Consider the following 26,417-nt stretch of genomic DNA (forward strand, 5'->3'; position numbering starts at 1 on the left):
TTTATGAGTTTTTATGAGGGTTTTTTTCAGATTAGCGAGAGAAAAAACTTAAAAATATATATTTTACAAGAAATACACGTAGCGTACTACTCGACTGTTTGTGCCAATACTTTTCGGTCGGGTTTCCAAATAAGGAGATTTTAATTGCTTTAGCATAGATTAACCATATGATATTAAGCATTCGCTCTTGTGTACTGTTGTGTACGGCCAGTGGCGAGCGAAGGTCCACACCCGGACGATCAAGCATTTAAGTTAATTTGTTAGAATGTATATGTAGTTGTACATTTATGTTTTCAGAATTATTATTTACACATTCATACGGTTTGGTATTTTTTGTACAAGCAGCAGTTTCGACACATCAACGTGTCGAATCTGCTGCTCTCCGTCATTCATTCGCATTTACCTATGGTATGCTAGCATCTGATTGGATAGTGTTAGTCAGCTGATAGGGGATCAGGAAATGTCGCACTCACTGCGTAAATGACGAGTAAAGCTGCGGTAAATAACGAGTAAAGCTGCGGTAAATAACGAGTAAAGTTTAAATTTAAGAATGAATCCGTCTCCATCCTGCCTTTTCATTTTATAAACAGTGTCCCATTAACCACCAACGAATCCCCACATTAGTAAATTATAGCTACGCTACGTGTATTCGTCGTAAATTTCTGAGTTTTTTCTTCTCGCAAATTTGCCACTTAAATTCGCAGTTCTGCGAGAAAAAAAACTCGTAAATTTGCGAGTTTTATTCTCGGAATATTGCCCCCGCCCTCTAAATAAATATATATTTATAAGTGGCCCTAATACGCCGTCGTAATTTTTGTAAACACTTATCTTGTCTTAGAAAATGTTCTTCCTCTGACCACGAACAAGCTGCTGAAATTGACCAATTTGCACAATCTAATTACTGTACGAGTTGCATATATGGTAGTTTTTGCTTTTATTATCTATATTTTAAATCTTACTTATTGTTTCAAAGTAAAAATGTAATTGATTAGGACATTGTTTTTTTTAAGTGTGTACTGTAGACAATAAGAAAAGAAAGTGACATCATTTCCACGTTTTCCTTTTAAACAAGCACAGGAGACATGAAAAAGTGAAATGTTTTTCTTTTATTGGCAAGGCATACAGTTCTAGTTGGAAGGAGGGCACAAACACCCGCAGTTAAACAACAGAGAGATTGTCAAAGCCGTGGTAATCATTCCTAACGCATACATCATCAAGAAGAAAAGATTCCCATCTAAAATGACCCATTTTTGGACCATCAACTTCACTGCGGACGAACAATATTCTGCAAGGTCCTTCATGAGTATTAGTGTGCAATGACAACAGAGGAAGACAGGAAAAGAGGACATTTCAGAAAACCGTGATGGGAAATCTGCCAAGTGACTATTTTCATACCAACATAACATGAAAATGAGTAATGACGTGTGTGTGTTATTTGCAGACATGAAAAGAGAAGGAGAACAAAACAGTAACATTTCAAACCTGTCCCGTAAGTAACATTATACTACAAATGAGAACTAAACCTCAGACTAATAAAGTCTACTTTTCAAATGTGTCTCATAGCCAATATGGAAATAATAAATAAACTGTACATGGAGCAATGTGAGGAAAATGAACAAGACAAAACACACCAAATTTGTGTGTGCATGTTGTGCTGGTTACTAAGTAAGCAGTTTGATAGACCTTAGTTTTCAAGGCAATCCTGTAGTGGTGACAGAAAGCATTGCACGTTTTCCTCCAGCATGTTGGTGAGTATTACGGCCCAAAAAAAATGAAACAAAATCCCAGGTGAGAAAATAAGGCTTAAAGAACCATAACAGACTATAACACATTGAACGGGAGTGATTCGTGCTAAAATAGAACTCTAGTGGTCGTTATGCTGTTCATATCTTGTAGTCAAGGTTGTGCATCAAATACAGAAACAAAAATAAAATAAAATAAAAGTTCCGTCCCAAAGTCCAATCTCTGACAGCTGTAGTGGTGTAGCCCGGGAATTCCACTCAACTACCAACAACCCATAAAAGTCACATTATACACATCATGGAGGTACACAATTGTAAATTGTACTATACAAAGTGCTTTGGTTTTTATTAGCAAATACAAAAAAAAAATAATAATAAAATAATCCACCCAGTCATTTGCTCTCACATAGAAAAAGACATCACCGCTTTAAGACAATATCAGTTACAGTTTGAATAGAGTTGGAGGAGACAAACTGGGGGTCAGATTGGCACACGAGGCGCTACAATCAACCAACTTCATCAGTTTGGCGCTGGTGGAAAGTAGCCGGTGGCAAAATGGAAACTACAGTACTGGTTGTGTCATGCTTGCCTGGCACTTGTTTTGTCATCGACTGAGCAACATATTGATTAACAAGAGGGGGAAAAAAAGCCTCACTTGTTTTTGTGTGTGTGTGTGTGGTTTTTTTTTTGTACAGTTACAAAGACGCTTCCTGCTTATTGTGAAAATATTACTTTCGTATATAAATGCACCGTTGCTGTGGCGTTTGTAGTGTTTGCATGATCTCTACGCGGGCAGCATTTCAGTCAAAAGCCTCCGCGTGCTCGTGGTTTGAATCGAAGCCCTTCCAAATCACATTGAGGGCTACTAGTCATGAACAAGAAACTCTAAAGTGCTCAACTCGAAGGCAAACTGATAAAAATGGATGTCGCCATATCAACGATGCAGCCTTAAAAAAAAAAAAATCACATTTTTAAATAGTAACAAAGCAGAAACATAGCTGATATTTTTTTTTTGGGGGGGGGGGGCAGTTGAACCCTGTTTAAAAAATGTATTTCTCATGCAGGCCATGCAAATACTGTAGCTGTAAGGACTACTTTTCAACACTAGGGGGCACCATGTACACGGTTACTGTACTTCCTGCATGTTTATACACACTTGATTTTTGACCATAGTTTTAAGGATATCAGTGGTGAGGTGTCAAGGCCAGCCAGGCATTCTCTGCTGGTCTAACACTATCTGAAGCACTGCCCTACATTTACAACCTAAATTGTAATTTTTGTTTGTTTTGTTGTTGTAGCGTTTCTTTGCCGCATTGCTCCCGCAAATTTTTGGTCCAGCCAGATTTGAGCCTCTTTGTGTTGGTATAACAAGATAATCTGTCCAGGGCCTTCAGAATCAGAGATGCTGACGTGTCAAATGTATGGCCTGCGGGCCACAACTGGCCCATCAGGGGGTCGATTCTGGCCCATGAGGACAGAACACAAATTGCAGTTATTCATTAAAAATGAACTGTTGTTGCTAATTTTGACCACTGCAGGCACTGACGACCACTTAAATGACATTCAGAAATTTGATGCAAATTTTTTTTTTGCCCACTTTCATTAGGATATTTCAGACTACTCTGCAATAAGATAATAATAAATGGGAATATTTTCAGAATGTACTTGTAATTATTGGCACCATAAATAGTGAAACATTTTGACCTGTTTGACCAAATTGTATCTTATTAGGCTACAGACATTTTAGAAAAAAAATGGGTCTAAGTGACCGGTGAATTATTTATTACGAGTTTGAAACCGCTGATTTAACCAATCAGATTAGAAGTCAACCTTAAAAACATTTCTTGACAATAATAGGTTATATGTGACCTCACTAGTCTAAACATGACATTCTGATTAATATTACATTTGTGGAATATGAGTTAAGCAGAAAAATGCAGCTGTTTTTATCCATGTCAGGGGGCGGCCATTTTGCCACGAAGATGACATCACAGTTTCTCAGGCTCAGGCAACAACCAATCAGAACTCACTGGTTTTCTGAAGCTGAGCTGTGATTGGTTGTTACCTGAGACCTGAGCAACTGTGATGTCATCTTCGGTCGACAGCAAGTGGCAAAATGGCCACCCCCTGACATGGATAAAAACAGCTGCATTTTGCTGCTTAACTAATATTCCACTAACACAATATTAACCAGACTACCATATTTGGACAAGTGGGGCTGCATAGAACACATTATTGTCCAAAAAAAAGGTTTTGGGTTGACTTCCCTTTTAAATTCATCTTTCAGCAGTTCCTCTAGTGAGTATGATGCATTTTATAATTTATTTCATATTTTCGTTGTCATATAAATACATGCTGAGTTGTGTGCTGTTTGTCGCGTTTTAATTGACTACTATAATTGTGACGGGATAGTGGTAGTATTAACTCATTCACTGCCATAAATTAATTAAAAAATATATTAAAACACAATAGGCGATACATTTTTTAAAATTGTAATTAATCGTACGACTTCACCAGTTAACTCACGATTAATCGCAAATTTTATATCTGTTCTCAATGTACAATGAAAAAAAATCAAGGTTTTCATATTCTTGTTAACAAAAGTGGAAAAAAATTTAAACTAATAGAAATAGTTCAAATTAATTTTTGACGTTTATAGCTGTAAATGGCAGTGAATGAATTAAAAAGAAAAAGAACGTCAGATGATTACAATTTTAATCGTAATTAATCGCATGACTTTACTAGTTAATTCACGATTAATCACAAATTTTTATATGTGTTCTAAATGTACAATAATACAAATTCTATCTTTTCACACTTTTGTTAACAAAAGAGGAAAAAAATGTCAAACTAATAGAAATAGATCAAATTAATTTTTGACGTTTTTAGCCGTCAATGGCAGTGAACGAGTTAAAATTTGGATTAGGTCGGCTAAGACATTGAAGGCCCCGGACAGGTCATTCATTCTAATCATATTCTTCTCATGGCTGACAGGAGTCACTCAAAATGTCTGCTACATTTCAGGCTCCGACATGACAGTGACCTCAATTAAAAGACAACATTATAAAGCAAAGGATTTCAAAGGCAGGCAAAACAACACTGTTAAATTGCTAGTTTGGCAACAATGTCTCGCTGGGTAGACTCCCCGTGTAAGAAACATGCTTGAACGAGAGGCAAAATCTCTTCAAGTATCCTCAACCGAGTTCAAGTTGAACAACTAATCAAGCCGACGTCACCGTTTTTTTCCACGCCATTCGCCACTTCCTCACCGTTTTTACAAAAAACTTGAAAAAGAGGAAGACAATTCAGTTGTGGTGGAACCTAATCTGGCTCGTATTTCTTGTCGCGTCGTCTCTGCGGAAAATCCACAGTGCGTGTGACTGACGGAGCAGAGCCGGCCTCTACTGGACTCGGTCTCGCTATCGGTCTTTAGTGCAAGCGTCTGCTTTAACGTGCAGACCTCCTTCACAGCTGCACTCAAGTGCTCCTCATCCCGAGGCTCGCTGTCACGGAAAGAAAAGTGAAGTTTGTGCGGACCAGGAGAAGCGGAGTGACAGCGGACGAGGCACTGAAATCAAGATGGAAAAAAAAAACAAGGTGAAAGGAACTTGGGACGGATGCTATGAGTCGAGTCGGATGTCCGATCCGGCGTCTGTCCCTCTTTCCGCTGCCGTGTCTTTATCAGAGTGTGCGGAAAACGTCCTTGTCGCATCGGCAGCGTTGCTTTTCGGGAGTAGGTGAGCAGATATGCCATCTAAGCCTCTGCCAGAATCACTTCTGGACGCTTCGGTCCCTCGACTACCTTCCTCTTCCGGGGGCAGGCTCTCCGTATCAGATTCTCCCTCCTCCTCCTCCAAGGTCAGCTCGAACTGGAACTTGTCGGTGGATGCTGTGCCGGCGCATAACCCCGAAGCTGTCCCAGTGACGTGGACTTCTTCCGGGCCTTCGGGATTGGGTGAAGGACTCCGGGGGATCATGCTCTGGTACCACTCTCGGTTATCCTCCAAGGTGTCGAGGATCTCTTGCGCGTCGGGGTGAACCAGGTCGGCCCACGTTTCCCAAAGAGGATGGACGATGTAATCGATGAAACCCACCTGAAACATAAAAACCAGATGAGACTTGGATTCTTTGATTTGTCATACATCTTTTCAACATGACACATACATACTTGCGCGGCAAAAAACTGAACTTTCTCCTCTATTTAGTTAATTCTTTTTTATAATTTATTCATTTTATTATTTTTATTTTATTTTATTTTACTTTTAGTTTTATTATTATTTATAATTATTATTTGTTTTTTTTTAATTTAAATTTGTATGTATTTTTTGTAAACATTAAAAATGGTTAAATTTGTAAATTTGTAAATTTGTAAATTTATAAATGTGACATTTTGCATTTATTTTTTATTTTTTTTTAATTATTATTATTATTATTATTTGTATTTTATTTTATTTTTTACAATTTTACACTTAAAAAAAGAATAAAAATAAATAAATAAATAATAATTTTTATATTTAAATTTTATTTATTTATTTTTCATTTTTAGTTTTATTCTCTGCTAGTAAACAAACCATTGTCATTTGGCCAAGGCAGAGCGTTATGATCAGAGGGTAAATTATGATTTTAGTTTACCCTAGTCAGAATGTGAGAAATGATGAAGTTAAGACGGAACGCCAACAGTAATCTCATTTTAAAATTAAATTTTTTAATTTTAAGTAAAAACAAAAGTCTTGAAAATTTGACACACACAGACAAGAATACATAATTAACCACTTTGTCAAATTTGAACGATAAAAGAAAAAAAAAAGCCAAATGACAACTGTCAATCAAATCTACATCTACAACTTGGAAAAATGGATGCTACTTCGTTCGGCACAGGGTCATAATAGTTTTTCATTGTCATTAGTTTTGATTTTGTTTTGACTTGTATTTTTTCTTTCAATTCATTTCAATTACCGGTAGTTTTAACTAGTTTTCAGAGCTGGTTTGTTAGTTTTGATTAGTTGTTATCTTTATTTTTTCAAAATCCTTAGTTTTAGTTTAACTTTAATTTTAGTATTACTTTTTTTTTTATATATATATATATATATATATATATATAAATTTCACAAAGTATTGTGTAATATAGTAAACTACAATTTTCAAATGTCTGTTTGACTTTCCTTCCTCTGTACGGACGAACAGCAATAACAGAAATAAAAACATTTCAAATGAATCTTGAAAGCTCATTTATGATATAAATCGGAAAAGGAAGGACATTTTCGCTATAATTAAGGTTAGTGGTTAGTTTTATGAACATAAGATGTAGTTTCACTTTTTAAAAGCATTTTCACTTATATCTTATTTCGTTAATGAAAATTCTTCTTCTTTCTCGTACATATTTATAAAGAAAATACATGCTAAGAAAATAAATAAGAAATAAATAAGAAACATAAATAAATAAATAATAAGAAATAAGAAATAAGTAAATAAATTAAAAAAATACATCACGTGTCAAGTTCCATGACCCTTACTAAAGTCCGTACCAAAATGTTAAATTGTTGTGTCATAAATAACGTTAAGATTTTGGAATACTTTTTTTTTGTTCAACAAACTACTATCATTGATTTCAAAATTAGTAATCTATCAATTTGTTGTGAATATGTAATAATACAATGAGACCGTTAAACATTTGGTTTAACCGTCATAACCGTAACTACAAAGTGGCCCGCCACAAAAATGAGTTTGACAGCCCTGGCTTAAATCATTCGGTGGCAAGAATATATCTCACTGGGTCGTTCTCCCCGTGACAACGAGGCGCTCTAAAGCAGCCACACCAGCATGGCTGTCAATTTGGGTGATTCAAAAACAGATGTGATAGAAATCCCGACCAGGGTTGGGAGGGTTACTTTTAAATTGTAATCCCTTACAGTTACAAGTTACCTGCTAAAAAATGTAGTTAGTAATGTAATCCAAGTACCATAACATCAAGTAATGTAACTGGATTACTTTTGGATTACTGCAATATTGAGTATGCTCATGAAGACAAAATAAAAATAAATATCACCACAATATATATTCTATACGATGTGCCCCTGCTATTTGCGGGTGATGGGGACCCGGGCAGCGAAACAAATAGAAAAAATCCTTGTGTAATTAAAAAGCATGGAGGCGATTGATTGATTGATTGATTGATTGAAGGCCATATGCTGTTTTTCCAACTGTCACTGAAAGCAACCACACCTCCCAGTTTGATAGATAGATAGATAGATAGATAGATATCCAATGAGGATGACGTAACCATAACTCACATTATGGTTGTAGGCTAGCGGGCTAGCTAGCAAGAAGCTAAAATGCGTAGCATCCCGGTCCCACTCTGGTGGGCGTGCTCTCGCTCTCTCTCTCTCTCTCTCTCTCTCTCTCTCTCTCTCTCTCTCTCTCTCTCTCTCTCTCTCTCTCTCTCTCTCTCTCTCTCTCTCTCTCTCTCTCTCTCTCTCTCTCTCTCTCTCTCTCTCTCTCTCTCTCTCTCGCATTGTAGAAATTGTAATCCCTCAAAGTAATCCCAATTTTTTATAAATGTACCTGTAATCTGATTACATGTTTTTTTTTCCTGTAACTGTAATGGAATACAGTTACATTTATTTTGTAATCTGATTACGTAACGGCGGTACATGCATTCCGTTACTCCCCAAGCCTGATCCCGACATAGTTTACATGACAACTGAGGGACGGGCTAATTAGGTGACGAGAATGACACAGCACGCTTTTGTCCGCATTTCAATTCAGCTCACGAAACGTCATATTCTAGTGAGACTGACAAATGAGGACACACTTTACCTGGGTCTTCTCAATGGAGGCGTTGTGCTTATCACACATGGGGCTGATCTCCATGTCCTTGTCCCGCTCCCTGTCCCCTTGGGTGAAAAACTCCACCATGATCCGATCAGTCCACTGCCGGTACAACTCCAGTGGCTTGGTTGGGTTACTCAGGTCTGCGCAGTGCACCATGTTCTGAAGGACCTGCAGCGATACGGTCGCCGTCGTTCACGTATCGAATACAACAAAAGGGGTCGTTGTCCAAAAATTTGGGAGGAAATGTCTCACCTGAATCCGGTCGGAGTAATTGTCCAGAAGCAGAACGCCTAAACTGGTGACCTTCTTGGTCTCGACCATGGTCTTGAGGTCTGCCAGCAGGTTCATGTGTTTGGACATATCAGTGGCTAGCACCTGTTGACAACAACAATCACACCAACTTTTTTGGTCAGGAATTCTCATCTGAAGACAATTGAGATGTTTACCGGCGGGAAAAGCTAGCTCACCATGTCGATGACTAATTTGCGTAGCGAGTGTCTCTGTTTCTTGCTGAGGTTTTGAAAGATGTCACAGTTGTCCTCTTGCAGAAGCTTGAAGCCGACAGCCAGGTGGTGATTCTCCAGCACGGACGCGTCGTTGTACATCAACGCGAGCTCGGAATCTGAACAGGAACGAGTTGGATGGATTTAAAGTGGTGTTAATTAAGCGCGCGGAATGATCGCCGTTTTTTTTTGTGTGGCGAACTGACTGGTGTTGATGAGAAACTGATTGGAAACGCCAGGGTGGTCCACATCATGGATGGCGCTGGCAAAGAGTGCGGCGAGGATCTCCAGATCGGTGAAGACAGCCTTCGCACACACAAGGATAATCAATTGAAAATCATCAATAGTGCTGATTCTTCATAAGTCGTGCGCGGCATTGTCAATGTCGGCGCTCATCTACTCTACCTCGAGTGCGGGTGTGGAAAGTAGTACATGAGTGGACTGGGCGACGTCGGCGGCGTGGATGTTGTTGTGATACGCCACGTCTGCGTGGTAGTGGTCCTCCAAGGTCACCATGAAGGTGATGAACGTGTCGACTGGAATCTTGAAAGACTTGAGCAGGTCGCGTTCCTGAGACGGAAAGCGCAGAAGGTGAATTTCTTTGTTAAAAACATTTCAATGTGGGACATTGATTTGAGCACGTGTTTTGGGAAAAATGATTTTGAAAAATAATCAAATTATGATTTTTTTTCTCAATATTGCAATGGCAATTTAAGGATTTTTTTCAAGGTCCTTCATTACATATGTATTTTTAACAATTTTAAAAAACAATATCGGATTTATTTTACATTAATGTTTTGGTTTTATAGATTAGGCTTATGCTAAAATAAATGCAAATGAACCATTAATTATATGAAAAGGCAGTTTATGTATCAACTTCAGTTTGAGTTGTTACAGTAAAATCCTGTAAATATTATGCACCCGTGTACTTGTATAATACACCTGCCAAAAAGTACCTCTACAAAACGTATTTTTCCCGCAGCACTTGTGTATAATACTTTATGATCATAGTGAGTAACATGAATGAATAAAGACAATTCAAAACATGCCAATAAAGTCTAAATGCAGATTAAAAACAATGCTCTTTCAAAGTAATTTTATTATTTATTATTTTATTATTATTTTTAAAAGCATGTTTTCCAAAATCTTGTTCTCGCCCTGTATACTCTTTTATTTCTTTACTTTGCCTTTAAATATCTTTAACTCTGTTTGTAACTGATTTTAAATGCTGTACTTTTAAAGCTACAGAACGCAGAACATTTTATTTCCCGAGCCGTATATATAGAGAGAGAGTTTGCAACTGGTTTTGTAACAACATGGCGTCCGTATGTCATGTGACCAGCAGTTGACCAATCACAGCGCAGCCATGCTGAAACCGAGTTGGCCAAACTCTCTCTATAAACGGCTCTGTGAATTTTGAATCGCTACTGCCACCCGTGGCCGGAAAATGAAAGTGCACTTTCCCTTCTTCACGTGCGCAACACGCAGATGACGTCACGAACGCAGGCAGAGGGCGGGAAATTATAACCCAAATCCTGTCTGAAAACGATTGGCCAAGAGGCCTGCAGGAGTTCCCGTTATGAACAGCTAAGGTGTTAATCTAAAAAGTGCAGCTTTAATTATAGTATGTGAATTACATTGAGTTACTGTAAATCAGTGATTCTATTTGATTGATTTATTTACAACCCTGAGGTGCTGCCTAGGTTTTTGGTAAATGTCAAAATGATGTGAACATTTTTCATTTCCTAATAGTAGTAAACACTTTGACTTGCAGTATCGACAGTTTGAAACTTTTCAGTATTTTTTCCCCTTCTAATTGCAATCTTTTATCCCCCCCCGTTTTACTACACTACAATGTCAATTTGAATTTCATTATTTTCAGCTTTACCTGGAAAATGGTGTACATGGCGACCGTGAGCGGCCGATTCCCGGAATGCTGGGAGATCTTAAAGATGTCAATTCCCCATCTATTGATATCCTCCAATTCCTGCACACAAGCGCACACACGTGCATTTTTAAAAACAATTCACGGAAACTTGCGCATGACGTCATGACTCGGGGCTGTGCTCGTACCTTGGCTAGAAGACCTTCCTGGGTGGCGTTGACCCCAAAGCGAGGGATGGTGGAGGGCGCGAGGCTGGGGCTGTGAGTCGGCTTCTTCACGCCGCTGATCTGGGACATGGGTCGCTTCTTCTTCTCCTCCTTGGTGGGCGGAGCCATGATGTCCATGTCATGTTGCTTCTCTGTCAGGCGGACGCAGACAAAAAAAATGTTAAGTTCTCATTTTGCATGCGATTTCGCAACATTTTGATTCTTATTACGAATAATTTATTCAGAGTCAGACATGTAAATGATTATGCAAAGTTGAGGTCAATTACCGAGGAAGGTACTTGAGATGAACTCGGAGACCTGGTTCCCCGAGCGGCTGGTCTCAGACAGCTGGGTGAGTTCTCGGTTCAACATCCTCTTGAACTGGACACGACACGACGAAGCAAACCGTCAATTTGTTTCCAACGCACAACTCTTTTTTTTTTTGAACCTTAACTAAATCTCATACTACACCACCAAACAAAAATCTCACAAAAAAAGTTTGTCTCATCTCATCCTTGTTGAGTTAAAGTTGTTGTACGAAAGGAAACAGGTTAATTATATATTCTGCCATCTAGTGGACGAGCATATAATTGCTACTATTCATTACTGGCGTAGCTGGGAATCACTGATATAATAATAATAATAATAATAATAATAATAGAACAAATGTATATAACGCTCAAAAGTTGACTTTTACATCCATTTCATATCTATGTATGTGTAAAAAAAAAAAAGATGACTGATGATGCATTTGTGCCGCCGATACCACTATTACTTTTGATACATATATACTCAACAACTTTTGTTTTTGCTCCCATTTTTTTAATGAGATGAACTCAAAGATCTCAAACTTTTTCCGCATACAACAATATCACCATTGCTCTCAAATGTTGTCCAAAATTGTGATCGTGAGCACTTCTCCTTTGCCGAGATAATCCATCACACCCCACAGGTGTGCTACATCAACGTGCTGATTAGACACCATGATTAAGTGCACAGGTGTGCCTTAGACTTCCCACAATAAAAGGCCACTCTGAAAGGTGCAGTTGTGTTTTTTGGAGGGGGGAGGGGGGAGGATCGGGGGACTCAGAAAACTGATCGTTGCTGACTGGTTTTCTGAGTCCCCAGATACCCCCTAAAATAAAAAATAAAAAATAAATAAAACAGTCTAAGGCACACCTGTGCACTAATCATGGTGTCGAATCAGCATCTTGATAGGCACACCTGTGATGTGGGATAGATGATCTCGGCAAAGGAGAAGTGCTCACTATCACAGATTTAGACTGGTTTGCCAACAATATTTGAGAGAAACGGCGATATTGCGTACGTGCGAGAAGTTTGAGCTCTTTGAGTTCATCTCGTAAAATATGGGAGCAAAAACAAAAGGGTTGCGTTTATATTTTTGTTGAGTATAATAAATCCCAATATAGCATTTTCCTTCAAATGTGAATACATGAATGCCAATTTTTCAATCTTCTTATTTCTAGTTCCTGATCATAAAACGGCCGCCCATGCCAAATTCAATTCACGCAGGCTCGGATTTCACACAGAGTACGGCAATATCTTTATCATTTCAGTGTACTTATTTACTTGATGTGACATTTTTAATGGTGGTGCACAGTTCCATTTTCACGAGCAAATAATTCAACTGCTCATTCCCTAGAGTGGACGAAGAAATAAACAACCAAACTGTCAAACTCTGGTTGAGCTCAAACACAGCTTCGAGATCACAAATACAATCGAAAAGAATTGAAGGATCGAATCCAAACTATTCCTCGCGTTCCTCCGCGTCAACTCTTCGTTACTGACCAAACCCACGTGACCCTCAAAGCGTATATATTCATCAGTCTTACCTGAATGAACATCCACGACTCCGAGATGAAAGGATGCACTTCTGGCATTTCAGCGCAAAATCAAGCATGAGAGCAAGAATTAAAAAAAAAAAAACAAGCGTGCGAGAGCCGAGCTTTGTGGTTATTCTCCTGCCACTGCTCTGTGCTTCTCCACTGCCTTGCCGGCTGGGAAAGCCTCGATCCCAACAAGCGTCGCTCCGAGAAAGCGCATCCGTGGGAATGTGGCGCTACGCCTTCCTTCGCCACTTCTCCCTCATTCACTCCGTTACTGCCTGCTCTGGTGTGTGTAAACAGTGGGAGAAGGAGTTACTCTAATCCACTACACCCCCCCCCCCCAAACAACCCCCCCCCCCAAAAAAACGGTCTAAGAATAGCAGCCAATCCGCCGAGTGCTGCAGCAGAGGCCGGGAGAGCCGCGGCGCGCTCATTGGTGGAAAGCCACACGGAGTGGGAGGGGCCGAGCGTGTTGGCGCTGGAGGTTGTGAGATGCGCCATGTGCACCAAGTTTGAAGATGATATGAAGAAAATTGTTAAAAGATGGGACACAGGGGGGGGGGGGTGTTCATTCATGAAGCCAAAAATAAAAATAGCACATCATGTACCGCAATAATGTGAGGACACTGACCAGCATGAGCATCATCCACAGGAAATGAGATATTCGATGCTTATCAAAAGTACATAAATACAGCCATATGTTACCAAGGATGTTCGATAGTATTTTTTTTCCAATTCTTGAGTAGCCACCGATATCAAGTCTGAAACGACTAATACTTTTGATACATTAACCCCCCCCCCAAAAAAAACACACACACCGACAGTTAATTTGAAAGAAAATGTATATATTCCAATAATAGAGATGTTCGATACCACTTTTTTTCAGACCGATACCAAGTACTCAACTCTCGAGTAGTCACCGTACCACTAGTATGTATGATACATATAATTTGAAAGAGAGCCCTATATATCTGATTCCTAATATAGCATTTCCCTTAAAATTGCATGAAATGAACGGCAATTTTCTATTCTTCTCATTTCTAGTTCTTGATCATAAAATGGCGGTTGATACTGGCTGGGAATTCGATTCAGAATCATTTTTATTAAAAATGAAAAACGATTTTCGATTCAAAATGATGATGATGATGAACTCCAGTCTGCTTTGCAAGACAAAATGACAAATGGTGTTGTGGTCCACCCAAAAAACTGCATGTGGCCCACAACTGCTACTCCATCTAGCTTCTATAGTATAAAAATAAATAAATAACATTGACTTTACAACATTTTATTTTGATTCTGAATCATACAAATGAGAATCTTGATTCTGATGTGAATCCATTTTTTTTGGGCACACCTCCAACTGGTACTGATATCTTAAAATCAGTTATCCATATTGATACCTGGTACTCGCCCATCGATACCCAATGTATTTTTTCGAGTACTAATACCTTGAAATAAGGAAGATACCTGGTATCAATACTCGCCTCTGATTTAATTGTCAGCATAGATAACCCACCCCCACATTGACTGATGCTGCTCATTTAATGAGGGAGGAACTCGGGATGCCGCCACGTGAGCGTGTGCGGTAGTTGCCTATATGTATCCGGGCAGACAATATACAATGTATGAATCTGCCGAGCAAGTGTGTGCGTGATAGTATGCGGAGCACGTGTACGGCGAGTGGGCGGTCCAATCGTGGAATCACGCGAATGTTGGGACTTCGGACTGGGGGAAAGGAATGCGGACGGAGAGGCGGGGGAGGGAGAGGAGTTGGATGGGGGGGGGAAGGATGGATGGATGGCGGGGATGCCGTTTCATCCTCATTCACATTTTTCTGCACGAGTGGGGTGGGGGGGTCTTGTCTCCATTTGCTTGCACGAACCCCCCCCTCCCACGCTCATTCACGGAGGAAAACTCCTCTCAATGGTTGAGCATCACATTTGGAAACGCTTTGCTTCATTTCAAATTGGCCGTTAAATAGTTATATTCACCAAATAACTATGGCTGGGTATCGATTCTAATTTCCTGAATTGATTCGATTTTGATCCACAAGAGTTCAGTTCAATTTCGATTTTTTTGTCCTGATTCGATATTGATTAATTATGCATCATCAACTCTTCTTAAATATCATGGAAATTCCGCAGGCATAACATGTTGCGGAGGAAGTAACTCATGAAATGATTTAGTTTATTGATGAAAGTAACAAACATTGACATCAGCAAGGATGAGATCAAAATATTTTCATAATTCTAATCCAAATGAAAAATATCTTGAATTGTCTTAAAGTGCAATAAGTCAGGTCTGTCATAAATGTAAGAAAATACTTCTAAATTCATGTGAACAGTAAATTTCAAGAAAATAGTCAAATCTATTTCTAGTTCTATTTTTTTATGAATTTATAGGAAAAATAGATATTAAAATAATTGATTCATGGTTTATTGAATGGATATCAGGCTCAAAAAGGAAAATTGAGTCAATATCGATTATTCGATTTTTGAAACCCAGCCCTACAAATAAGTGCCTTTAACTCATTTGCTCCCAACGACATCTTTATACGTTTTTTAATTTTTAATTTTTTACTTTTTACTTTTAATTTTTAATTTTTTTAATTTATTTTATTTTTTTTCCCCCCTCTAATGCTAATTGCTGCAAAACGGAAACAGATCGAAATATGCTTTTTTTTTGTTCCTGATGAAAGGAGATTGTATTCTTTTGGTAGGTTCCATGTTTCTATAGCAATAGAACACAAAATTCTGTGGGCCTTCCTCGCAAAATCCAGTAAAACCGCCGGGAGCGAAGGGGGTTGCTTCAGTGAAAATGTCTGCGGGTGAAGGGGTTGAAAACTTTATTGGTCTCAAACTTGAGATGTTGGAGGACACAACAATTGTGCGTTGATATATTATTAACTCATCATTGGGTGAAAAAAAACCAACAACTTTGAATGTTGTTGAATGGTTGATGATTTTATTTGGGCTTACCTTGTTGGAGGCCATTTCGCTGACAGAGTGTCGGGTTTTCAGGGTCTCCAGTTGCTCCAGACACCAGTCCAGCTCGTCCAGAGTCTCTATGGCTAGCTGCTGGTGAGGCTCCTCTGTTCCACAACAACATAGGGAGGTTATTATGGGATAGGCTCAACTTTCCATTTTTTTAAAAGTTAACATTATCTGTGAAACAATTATTCTACTAACTAATGAGCTATTTGCGTATGTGAGTAATGATTTTCCAATCCTTGGAACTTGATAACGTGACTGACCTGCCAGACTGGTATTGCACATGGATGGCGGGTTGCTGCCAGAAGACCGAATCCTGCAGACACAGATCATCCCATTTACTTGACGAGGATTTGCGATTTTGTTGCCGCGCGGCAGTTTGCGGCGCACTTACTTGCTAGCCGGCCGATCTTGCTGGCCAGTTATGACGGCAAAATTACCCCGGACTGTCCTCAGGCTGGCGAGGACCTGCGAGAAGAACCACAAAAGTGTGAATCCTACGACTTTCTGTTTTGATGACATCATTTCACGCTTGTCGCTCCATCTGTAGCGCCGACTCGGCACTCGGGAGAATTTTGCCGTGTTTCGTGCACAGGATCATCTCAGTGCCGGGTCTTTAATCTTGAGGACTCACCTGTGCAAACGGTGTGACAATCATGTCCTCTGTGTGTCTGCAAGAGCGGACAGAACAAAAACGTGAATGATTTAAATGTACAAAAGCAATAAAAAACACCGTTCAGTATAACGCAGTGTACTGTAGTTATAAACCACAGCAAAGCAATGTCACAATTATAAACATTGTTAAATGAATACCTTTTTTGGGATTGGTTCTCATTAGATGAAGCAATTTAATCTAAAACTGCATTTTACTGTTTTGCCATCATCATACAAAGTATCAATCTCAATGTGAATGGTACTCTTTGCATTAACTCATTCGCTGCCATTGACGGCTATAGACGTCAAACATTCATTTGAACTATTTCTATTTAACGTTTTTTTTTTCATTTTTGTTACCAAAAGAATATGAAAGCCTGGAAGAATTTGTATTGTACATTTAGAACAGATGTAAAATTTGTGATTAATCGTGAGTTAACTAGTGAAGTCATGCGATTAATTACGATTACAAATTTTAATCGCCTGATGCCCCTAATTACCGATTTTTTTTAAATAATCTATTTTTTTAAAGAAAAGATTATTTAAAAAAAAATCGTAAATCGTAATTAATCGCATGATTTCATTAGTTAACTCATGATTAATCCCATTTTTTATATCTGTTCTAATACAATAAAAACAATTCTAGGTTTTCAAACTCTTGTTAACAAAAGTGGGGAAAAAATGTTTTACTAATAAAAATAGTTAAAATTAATTTTGGAACGTCTATAGCCGTCAATGGCAATGAATGAGTTAAAGAGGAAGTCTATCTAAAAAAAAATAAAAAAATTCGAATACGAGTTAAGCAGCAAAATCCAGCCATTTTTATCAATATCAGAAGGCGGCCATTTTGCCACTTGCTGTTGAGGGAAAATGACATCACAGTTGTTCAAGTTTCAGTTAACAACCAATCACAGCTCAGTTTCAGAAAACAGGTGCGCTGTGATTGGTCATAGCCTGAGCCCTGAGCAACTATGATGTCATCTTCAGTCGACAGCAAGTGGCAAAATGGCCGCCCGCTGAGATGGGTAAAATATGCTTCATAACTCACATTCCACAAATGTAATATTAATCAGAATGTCATGTTTAGACTAGTGAGGTCACATACAATATTATTGCCATAAGTGTTTAGGTTGACTTCCCCTTTAACTCATTCACTGCCATTGACGGCTATAGACGTCCAGAAATCATTTGAACTATTTCTATTAGTTTAAAAAATGTTTCCACTTTTGTTAACAAGAGTATAAAAACCAAGAAAAAAAATTCTATATTTAGAACAGATATAAAATTTGTGATTAATCGTGAGTTAACTATTGAAGTCATGCGATTAATTACAATAAAAAGATTTAATCGCCTGGCGCCCCTAATTTTTGAGAATTTTTTTATTTAATTTTTTAGATTATTAAAAAAAAAATCTAGGTTTTCATACTCTTGTTAACAAAAGTGGAAAAAAAATGTAAACTAATAGAAACAGTTCAAATGATTTTTTTGACGTTTATAGGCGTCAATGGCAGTGAATGAGTTAAGAATGACATTGTTTAAAATACAGGGTGTCTAAAAAAAATTGACTCACCCTTTGACTGGCCATAACTTGTATATTTTGGTTTGATGTAGCTGTTTAATGACATACTTAACACATGTAATGAGTTCAAAAGAAAAAAAAAAGTGAGTAATGGACAGAGTACATTTTTTGTGACACCCTGTAGTCCATGCACTGCTAACGTTTGGTGCGGGTACAAAAAAAAAGGTGGATGGAACAGGAGGATAGAATACTCAGACAAACCAAATGTGGCTCTTTTTTGCAAAAAAAAAAAAAAAAAGTCATGCACACACGGTGTTTAGGGGAACCAAAGGGATGTATTGAGTTAAGGTTTCAGTCTCTTTTGGCGGGAGGGAAGTGGGAGTGGGCCGGCCATGAAGCTGTCTAACAGGGAAGACATTAAAAGGGGGCTTAAGGGACGGAAATCAGTGATTTGATCTGATTTTCATCATCTTGCTCTCACCGAGATGACAACCAGTTGACTTCCCAGTGCTTCAAGCTTTCTTCCCTTTAAAAACAGACAGCCGTGAGGTGGTGAGGGGGCCTGCCATGGTTTCAAACCTTTTGTTTCTGGTTGTGATTGTGAAACGGATCGACAGCTCGTTCGTTTGCATGTTTTGGTTGAATGAATGCAGCTTTTTTTGCGGTGCAATTTAAAGAGTTGGGAAATGAATTTAATCTAATAAGTCTTAATGTAAAGAGCAGCAAATCTTTAGGACATCTAAAAAAAAATAATTGGGAAAAGAGGCGATTGAAATTTTTAATGACTTCACTAGTTAACTCGTAAATGAATCACACATTTCATATCTCTTCTAAATGTACAAAAAAATATATAGGTTTTCATACATTGTTAACAAAAGCGAAAAAAATGTTTAACTAATAGAAATAGTTAAATTAATTTTTGACGTTTATAGCCGTCAATGGCAGTGAATGAGTTAATCTGTTCTAGCACACCAAAAAATAAAAAATAAAAATTATTAGTGTATTAGTGTTAATTTTGACAAGGAATTAAAATTTAGTTTTAGTTATAGTCTATTGACTAAAATTAATTAATTTTTTTGTCACAATGTAGTCATTTTATTGTTTATTTATTTATTTATTAATTATTATTAATTGTATTATTATTATTTGTCATTTTATAGTATTACATATTTATTTGTCACTTATTATAGTATATACGTTTTACGAAAGTAAGCAATTTTACTCGACTAAATTGACAATTTAGTTGACGTTGCATAAATTTCAACTTTTATACAGAATATTATAACACACCTATTTGTTTAGTTTTAACCGAGATAAAAAAAAAGTGCATAATTGCACAATGAACGGAAACATGTTTGAACATTAAATAAAGTGCAGTGAACAGTTTCTGAGTGGTTCTTTTAATCCCACCCGCGTTTCATTCCTTCTGATTGGATTTTGTGAATTTTCGTCGCTGTGTTTTGTTTTAGTCATTGATGAAAATTGTCAGTTAATTTAGTTACCGTCATCATCTCAATGTAATTTTTGTCTGAAAAAAAATTGACCATGATGAAAAATATGATGAAAATTTCCGTCGAGAAAATTATCATTGCACTGTATTTATTAATTTTTTTAAACAAAGATAATGTAAAGAAATAAGATGGTTTTATAGAGTGTAACTACTTAGTAGTATTCGTGTTTTGGATGCAAAGATTTTAGCAAAAAACATGAAGCAGATGCACATGATTTATGATTTTCCGTTTCCTCTGACATGACATATACATTAACTCATTCACTGCCATTGACGGCTACAGACGTCAAAAATTTATTTGAACTATTTCTATTAGTTTAACATTTTTTTTCCATTTTTGTTAACAAGAGTATGAAAGCCTAGAATTTTTTTTTTGTACATTTAGAACAGATAAAAAATTTGTGATTAATCGTGAGTTAACTAGTGAAGTCATGCGCTTAATTACGATTACAAATTTTAATCGCCCGATGCCCCGAATTTTTAATAATATTTTCTTTTAATTTTAATTTTTAATAATGTATATATATTTTTTTTTTTAAAGAAAAGATTATTAAAAATTAGGGGTGTAATTTTTAATCGTAATTACTCGCATGACTGCACTAGTTAACTCACGATTAATCACAAATTTTATATCTGTTCTAATACAATAAAAAAAAATCTAGGGATTCATACTCTTGTTAACAAAAGTGGGAAAAATGTGAAACTAATAGAAATAGTTCAAATGAATTTTTGACATCTATAGCCGTCAATGGCAGTGAATGAGTTAACAGCTATCAATCAGAAATGAACTTACAGGTCACTTGCAGCGGAGGCATTTTTCAAGGGACCTTTCGGTGACAGGTCAAAGTCCGAGTCGGAGCGGTAGAGGAACGACTCCCGCCGCTGGCTGTGAGGAAAGTTGGCCTGCAAGACCAGACCGCCAGAGCTCGGGCTGGCCTGAGCGTCCAGGGGGCTGCGCCCCACCGACAATCCATTCTCCACATCAAAGCTGCAGAAAGACAGAGACCAACATTATTATTATTATTTTTGATAGACCGATTTTTTTTTTCAGATACCGATTATTAGTAGGTAGGCAAAGGGGCCGATAACCGATATTTGTAGTCGATATACTTTTGCAGTAAAATAAAAAATATTAGCATCAAAATAAAAAAAATTTAAGCACGTTTGTTTAAACAACTTTTTCAAATTTTCAACATATTATTTTATTTTAAAATACAGCAAATAGACTGCTTTGTTTCAAAATTCTATCAAATAAGTGACTATTTTTCTATAGTAAATAGTTTCCCCAAATTTTAACATAACTCAAATGTTAAACTTTCACTTATTTTTATACTTACATTTTTATACTTTTATTTTTCTTATTTTTGCTTTACTATTTAAAAAAGCAAACTGCAGCATCTCTTATAACGTTCAGTGACATTTGTATAAGTATATGCATAAAAGATTTGCATGAAATGAACCCAGTTTTAAATTGCTCTAAATCTCCGTGCTTGCGAACATAGCAAATTTGGGGGTTCTCGTCAGTGTTCGTCAAATGTTTTAAAAGCCGTTCACAAACAGGGAAAATTTGTCAGAACAATATGTTTTGACAAAATTTCTTTGTGACGAGTAAAACTTTTTGCATCGTTTTACGAACCCTGAAGAAATACAAAATTCACAAAGTTTGCACACATTCGCCGCTCAGAGAGATAACAGCTTTATCGGCCTTCAGATTTGTAAAAATGGCCGATGCCGATATTCTTGAAAATGCTAAATATCGGCGCCGATAATCAGCCCGGCCGATAATCGGTTTATCCCTATTGGAAATACTGCAGCGCCTTCAGAGTGGTGCATGTGTTTGTTTTTTTATGATAAGAATTGGCTAAAACGGTGGGAAAAAAAATAGTGCAGTGATCTCATTTTCATCTTAGGCCACAAAAGTGAACCCTAAACACAATAGTCCCATATTAAAATATTGCAAGCTTTCATCCCACTCATGTAACAGACTTTTATCTGCAAAACAGGAAAATGCAGAAGGAAGCAAAACCATTCTAAGCGCCACAATAAAAGGCCCAAATTACACATTTGAGTGTCGTTGACGCCCAAGTACACTAAAATTGGCAGCCTGTTAAGTGTGGCGTAACAATGAGGCAAACAACTAAATGAGCAAGAATTTTCAGTACGTCCATCCGTCCGTCCAGAAGTCATTTGAGCACAACAAAATGAGTGTGAGTGTCTGGGTGTGAGCTGTGGCCGACAGCAGCTTCTGCTTGAATGTGCTCATTTGACTCTTATGCCAGCGTTTAATGAACGGCAGAAAAGTGCATTTGCAATTGTGGCCATCTTTTCCTACACAAAGTTAGCATGCAGTAAAAAACGGCTATAGACGTAAAAAATTCATTTGAACTATTTCTATTAATTACACATTTTTTCCCCCACTTTTGTTAACAAGAGTATGAAAACCTAGAATTGTTTTATTGTACATTAAGAACAGATATAAAATGTGTGATTAATCGTGAGTTAACTAGTGAAGTCATGCAATTAATTATGATTAAAAAATATATATAATCGCCTGACACCTCAAATTTTTAACTCATTCACTGCCGTTGACGGCTATAGACGTCAGAAATTCATTTTAACCATTTCTATTAGTTTAACATTTTTTCCACTTTTGTTACTATGAAAACCTAGAACTATTATAGTCATGCGATTAATTACAATAACAAATTTCAGGCGATTACAATTTGTAATTGTCACTAATCGCATGACTTCACTAGTTAACTCACGATTAATCACACATTTTATATCTGTTCTTAATGTACAGTTTTAAAAATATCTAGGTTTTCATACTCTTGTTAACAAAAGTGGGAAAAATGTTAAACTAATAGAAATAGTTCAAAATTTTTTTTTTTACGTCTATAGCCGTCAATGGCAGTGAATGAGTTAATAATCTTTTCTTAAAAAAAAGAAAAAAAAGAAAAGATAATTAAAAATAAAAAAAGAAATAAATTAAATTTACTTAAAAAAAAGAAGAAAAGATTATTAAAATTAGGGGCGTCAGGCGATTAAATTTTTTTCGTAATTAATTGCATGTATTCACTAGTTAACTCACGATTTATCACAAATTTTATATCTGTTCTAATTGTACAATAATTTATTTCTAGGTTTTCATACTCTTTTTAACAAAAGTGAAAAAAAAATGTTAAACTAATAGAAATAGTTCAAATGAATTTTCGACGTCTATAGCCGTCAATGGCAGTGAATGAGTTAACAGTGTAAACATCACACAAGATACAATAATTGCATAAAGTGCTCTCAACGATGTTTAAAGAGTGAAATTCAATGTCATAAAGTGGAGGCATAAAAATATCTGAATATCTTTAGGTCTGCGTGCACAAACTGAGTTCATATGAGAGTGAGAGGCTAAAAATAGGCAGGAGGAGTTCAGGCGAGGGGGACTTCCTCCTGATCCATCACGAACCGAGCAGACGCACGATGACGCCCTTGTTCACAGTCTGGTCACGTTCCTTGTATTAATCCACTTTGTTTTGTGAGCGTGTGTTAACACACAATAAATATTGTATGATGTCTGTACTGTATGTTGCTGCTCTATGACGGTGATGTAGCGTTTTTGTGTTTTGTTTAGAATTTCCGTATAACATCTATGCGGATTCCTGTTAGCCCATCTATACTATTTAGCATCTTAGCATTAGGCTAGCAGACTTTCATTTAATAAAATTAAATGCTTTGGTTGAACATTTTGGTGGTTAAATATACATAGCCAAGTTGTCTTTTGTTGTATGCTCTGTATGTCTTACTGATTCATATAAATTAAACAGCAGTTGTTTTTAGTTCGAGGATTAACGCACCATCTATGCTAATTGGTTTTAGCCTGTTTAGCAATGTGGCATATAGATAGTGGACCTTCGTTAGATAACTTGTATGGTTTGGTTGAGCATCTTGGTGTTTAAATAAAGCTTTGTTGTGTTTTGTTGTATACTTTGTATGTGCTGTGCTCCATGTGGGCTAGGAGCAGTTGATTTTAGGTTTAGAATAACCACAACATCTACGCTAATTCCTTTTAGCCCATCTATAGTGGTTAGCATTCTAGCATTAAGCTAGAGGGCTTTCGTTAAATACAATTATATGGTTTCGGGGTTTTTTCATACATATATTTTTTAATATTTGGAATTACCATAACATCTATGCTAATTCCCGTTAGCCCATCTATAGTGGTTAGCATTCTAGCATTAAGCTAGAGGGCTTTCGTTAAATACAATTATATGGTTTCGTTTTTTTTAAATATATATATTTTTTAATATTTGGAATTGCCATAACATCTATGCTAATTCCCGTTAGCCCATCTATAGTGGTTAGCATTCTAACATTAAGCTAGAGGGCTTTCGTTAAATACAATTATATGGTTTCGTTTTTTTTTTAATATATATATTTTTTTATATTTGGAATTGCCATAACATCTATGCTAATTCCCGTTAGCCCATCTAAAGTGTTTAGCATTCTAGCATTAAGCTAGTGGAGTTTCAATAGTTAAAATTATATAGTGAAGATTTTGGTGTTTAAATGTAAAAATCTTTGTTGTCTTTTATCGTATGCAATTTGTAGTGCTGTTGCTCCATATTGGTTACATAGCAGTTGATTTTAGGTTTAGAATAACCACAGCAGCTACGCTAATTCCTTTTAGCCCATCTATAGTGGTTAGCATTCTAGCATTAAGCTAGAGGGCTTTCGTTAAACACAATTATATGGTTTCGTGAACAGCTTGGTGTTTTTTTTTTATTATTTTTTGCCCATCTATAGTGTTTAGCATCTTAGCATTAAGATAGTGGAGTTTCGTTAGATAAAATTATACAGTGAAGATTTAAGTGTTGTTGCTCAATGTGGTTTAGAATTAAAGCAACATCTATGCTAAGTCCTGTTAGCCCGTCTATAGTGTATAGCATCTTATTTTAGCATTAAGCTAGTGGACATTTGTTAGATAAAATCATCTGGTTTGGGTGAACATTTTGGTGTTTAAATATATAATGTTTAGTTATCTTTTTTTGCATGCTGTTTGTATGTATTGTTGCGTCATTGGATTAAGTACCAGTTGTTTTTAAATTTGGAATGAACGTTAAACGTCTACAGTATGGCATTTTGCATTACATTAGCCAGCTCGACTTTTATTAGATGAAGTCCGATGGATTGGTTAAACTAAAATGTTTATTTCTTGTGGGTTTATTATTATGATGATGATTATTATTATTATTAAACGTTAATGACCACACAACATTTCTGAACGAATACATGTTAACTAACTACAACCAGAAACGGCGCGTTGTGGTACTTGAAGTAGAAACCTAAAGTATCCATAAAGACACAATGATTTCTGCCATTGCATTTTAATTCAGAGCTGGAGCAACTGCAGTATGAAAAAAAAAAAAAAAAAAATCATATTTTCCCATCCTCCCTCCTCTGGCTCAGCTGGCCAATGAGGATGCTGCATGAGGAGAAGACGCTGGCGCGTTACTGACTATTACATAACAACAACCCTCGCCGCTCCATTCATGTGACAGCTTCAGATGCACTGACTGCACCGGCAGAGGAGTCAGAGGGAGGGCAGTGGGGGGGGGGGGGGGGGGTGCGGGCTTAGTTTGGGCTTGTGTGATGACTTTTCAAGGTTCATTCGTACTGAAATGTCCAAAAGTTTGTAAAGGACTGATCACGTTGACAGTACTTTGTATGCGACTTAAAGGCACACGACCAAAACATTAAAAAAAATGCAGTGTTGTCTCTTTATTAACTCATTCGCTGACATTGACGGCTATAGACGTCAAAAATGCATTTGATCTATTTCTATTAGTTGAAAATTTTTCAAGAGTTATGAAAATCTAGATTTTTTAAATTGTATTAGAACAGATATAAATGTTTTGATTAATCGTGAGTTAACGAGTGAAGTCATGCGATTAATACGATTACAAATTGTAACTGCCTGATGCCGCTAATTTGTAATAATATTTTCTTTAAAAAAATATTATAATAAATAAATAAATAATTAAAATTATTTTATTTTTATATAAAAGAAAAAAAGAAAAGATTATGAAAAATAAAACGTAGAAATAAATTTTATTTTCTTTTTTTTTTTGAAAAAGAAAAGATTATTAAAAAATTTGGGGCGTCAGGATTTTAATCGTAGTTAAGTCACGATTAATCACAAATTTTATATCTGTTCTAAATGTACAAAAAAAATTCTAGGTTTTCATACTCTTGTTAACAAAAGTGGGAAAAAATGTTAAACTAATTGAAATAGTTCAAATGAATTTATGACGTCTATAACCGTCAATGGCAGTGAATAAGTTAAAAGCATATAGTGGCACATTGACTTAAAAATAACGTCATTATGGTTTTTCTTTTAATATACAATTATTTTTTCAAGGTCCTCTTCTAATGTATTTTTTAACAGACAACAAACTACAAGGTTATCAGATCAGATTATAATTTAGCAGTAAATCATAAATCAAATTGTGACAGTAGTGCAAACAAATTGATGCTTCATGAAATAAATTACGCTCAGTAAACATGTGGACTGCAGTTCTCAAGCAGTCAAATGATCTAGACGCCATATAAACAAAGGTACCTACGTACAAGCACATTATATTGAGTTTAATTTATTGGTCATTGTGATCTACAAGCACCATCTCCTACTCGCTTATCTCCATCTTTCCTATTTTTCCTCCATCTGTCGCCTTCTGTC

At 36.7% G+C, this 26,417-nt stretch overlaps 1 protein-coding gene across 3 annotated transcripts in view; it reads right to left on the reverse strand.

Moving 5' to 3' along the window:
* Positions 1–1,086: 1,086 nt before the first annotated feature.
* Positions 1,087–26,417, reverse strand: part of LOC147180527 (3',5'-cyclic-AMP phosphodiesterase 4C-like) — a 72,726-nt gene continuing 47,395 nt past the window's right edge. For 2 of the 3 annotated variants that reach the window (XM_086072483.1, XM_086072485.1), the window contains 15 exons: positions 20,481–20,675; positions 18,659–18,703; positions 16,639–16,675; positions 16,399–16,472; positions 16,268–16,320; positions 15,993–16,105; positions 11,455–11,548; positions 11,150–11,319; positions 10,965–11,063; positions 9,482–9,646; positions 9,283–9,382; positions 9,041–9,195; positions 8,826–8,948; positions 8,559–8,741; positions 1,087–5,836 (listed from right to left, as the gene is read on the reverse strand). In XM_086072483.1, coding sequence (XP_085928609.1) covers positions 5,363–5,836; positions 8,559–8,741; positions 8,826–8,948; positions 9,041–9,195; positions 9,283–9,382; positions 9,482–9,646; positions 10,965–11,063; positions 11,150–11,319; positions 11,455–11,548; positions 15,993–16,105; positions 16,268–16,320; positions 16,399–16,472; positions 16,639–16,675; positions 18,659–18,703; positions 20,481–20,675 — 2,080 coding nt within the window. In that variant the 3' untranslated portion in view covers positions 1,087–5,362. The remainder of the gene's footprint in view (positions 5,837–8,558; positions 8,742–8,825; positions 8,949–9,040; positions 9,196–9,282; positions 9,383–9,481; positions 9,647–10,964; positions 11,064–11,149; positions 11,320–11,454; positions 11,549–15,992; positions 16,106–16,267; positions 16,321–16,398; positions 16,473–16,638; positions 16,676–18,658; positions 18,704–20,480; positions 20,676–26,417) is intronic. The other variant, XM_086072484.1, reaches the window with a different exon arrangement.

Source organism: Leptonotus elevatus, chromosome 1 (assembly GCF_054856555.1).
Source record: "Leptonotus elevatus isolate MCC_2025b chromosome 1, RoL_Lele_1.0, whole genome shotgun sequence".
NCBI classification, from domain to species: Eukaryota; Metazoa; Chordata; class Actinopteri; order Syngnathiformes; family Syngnathidae; genus Leptonotus; species Leptonotus elevatus.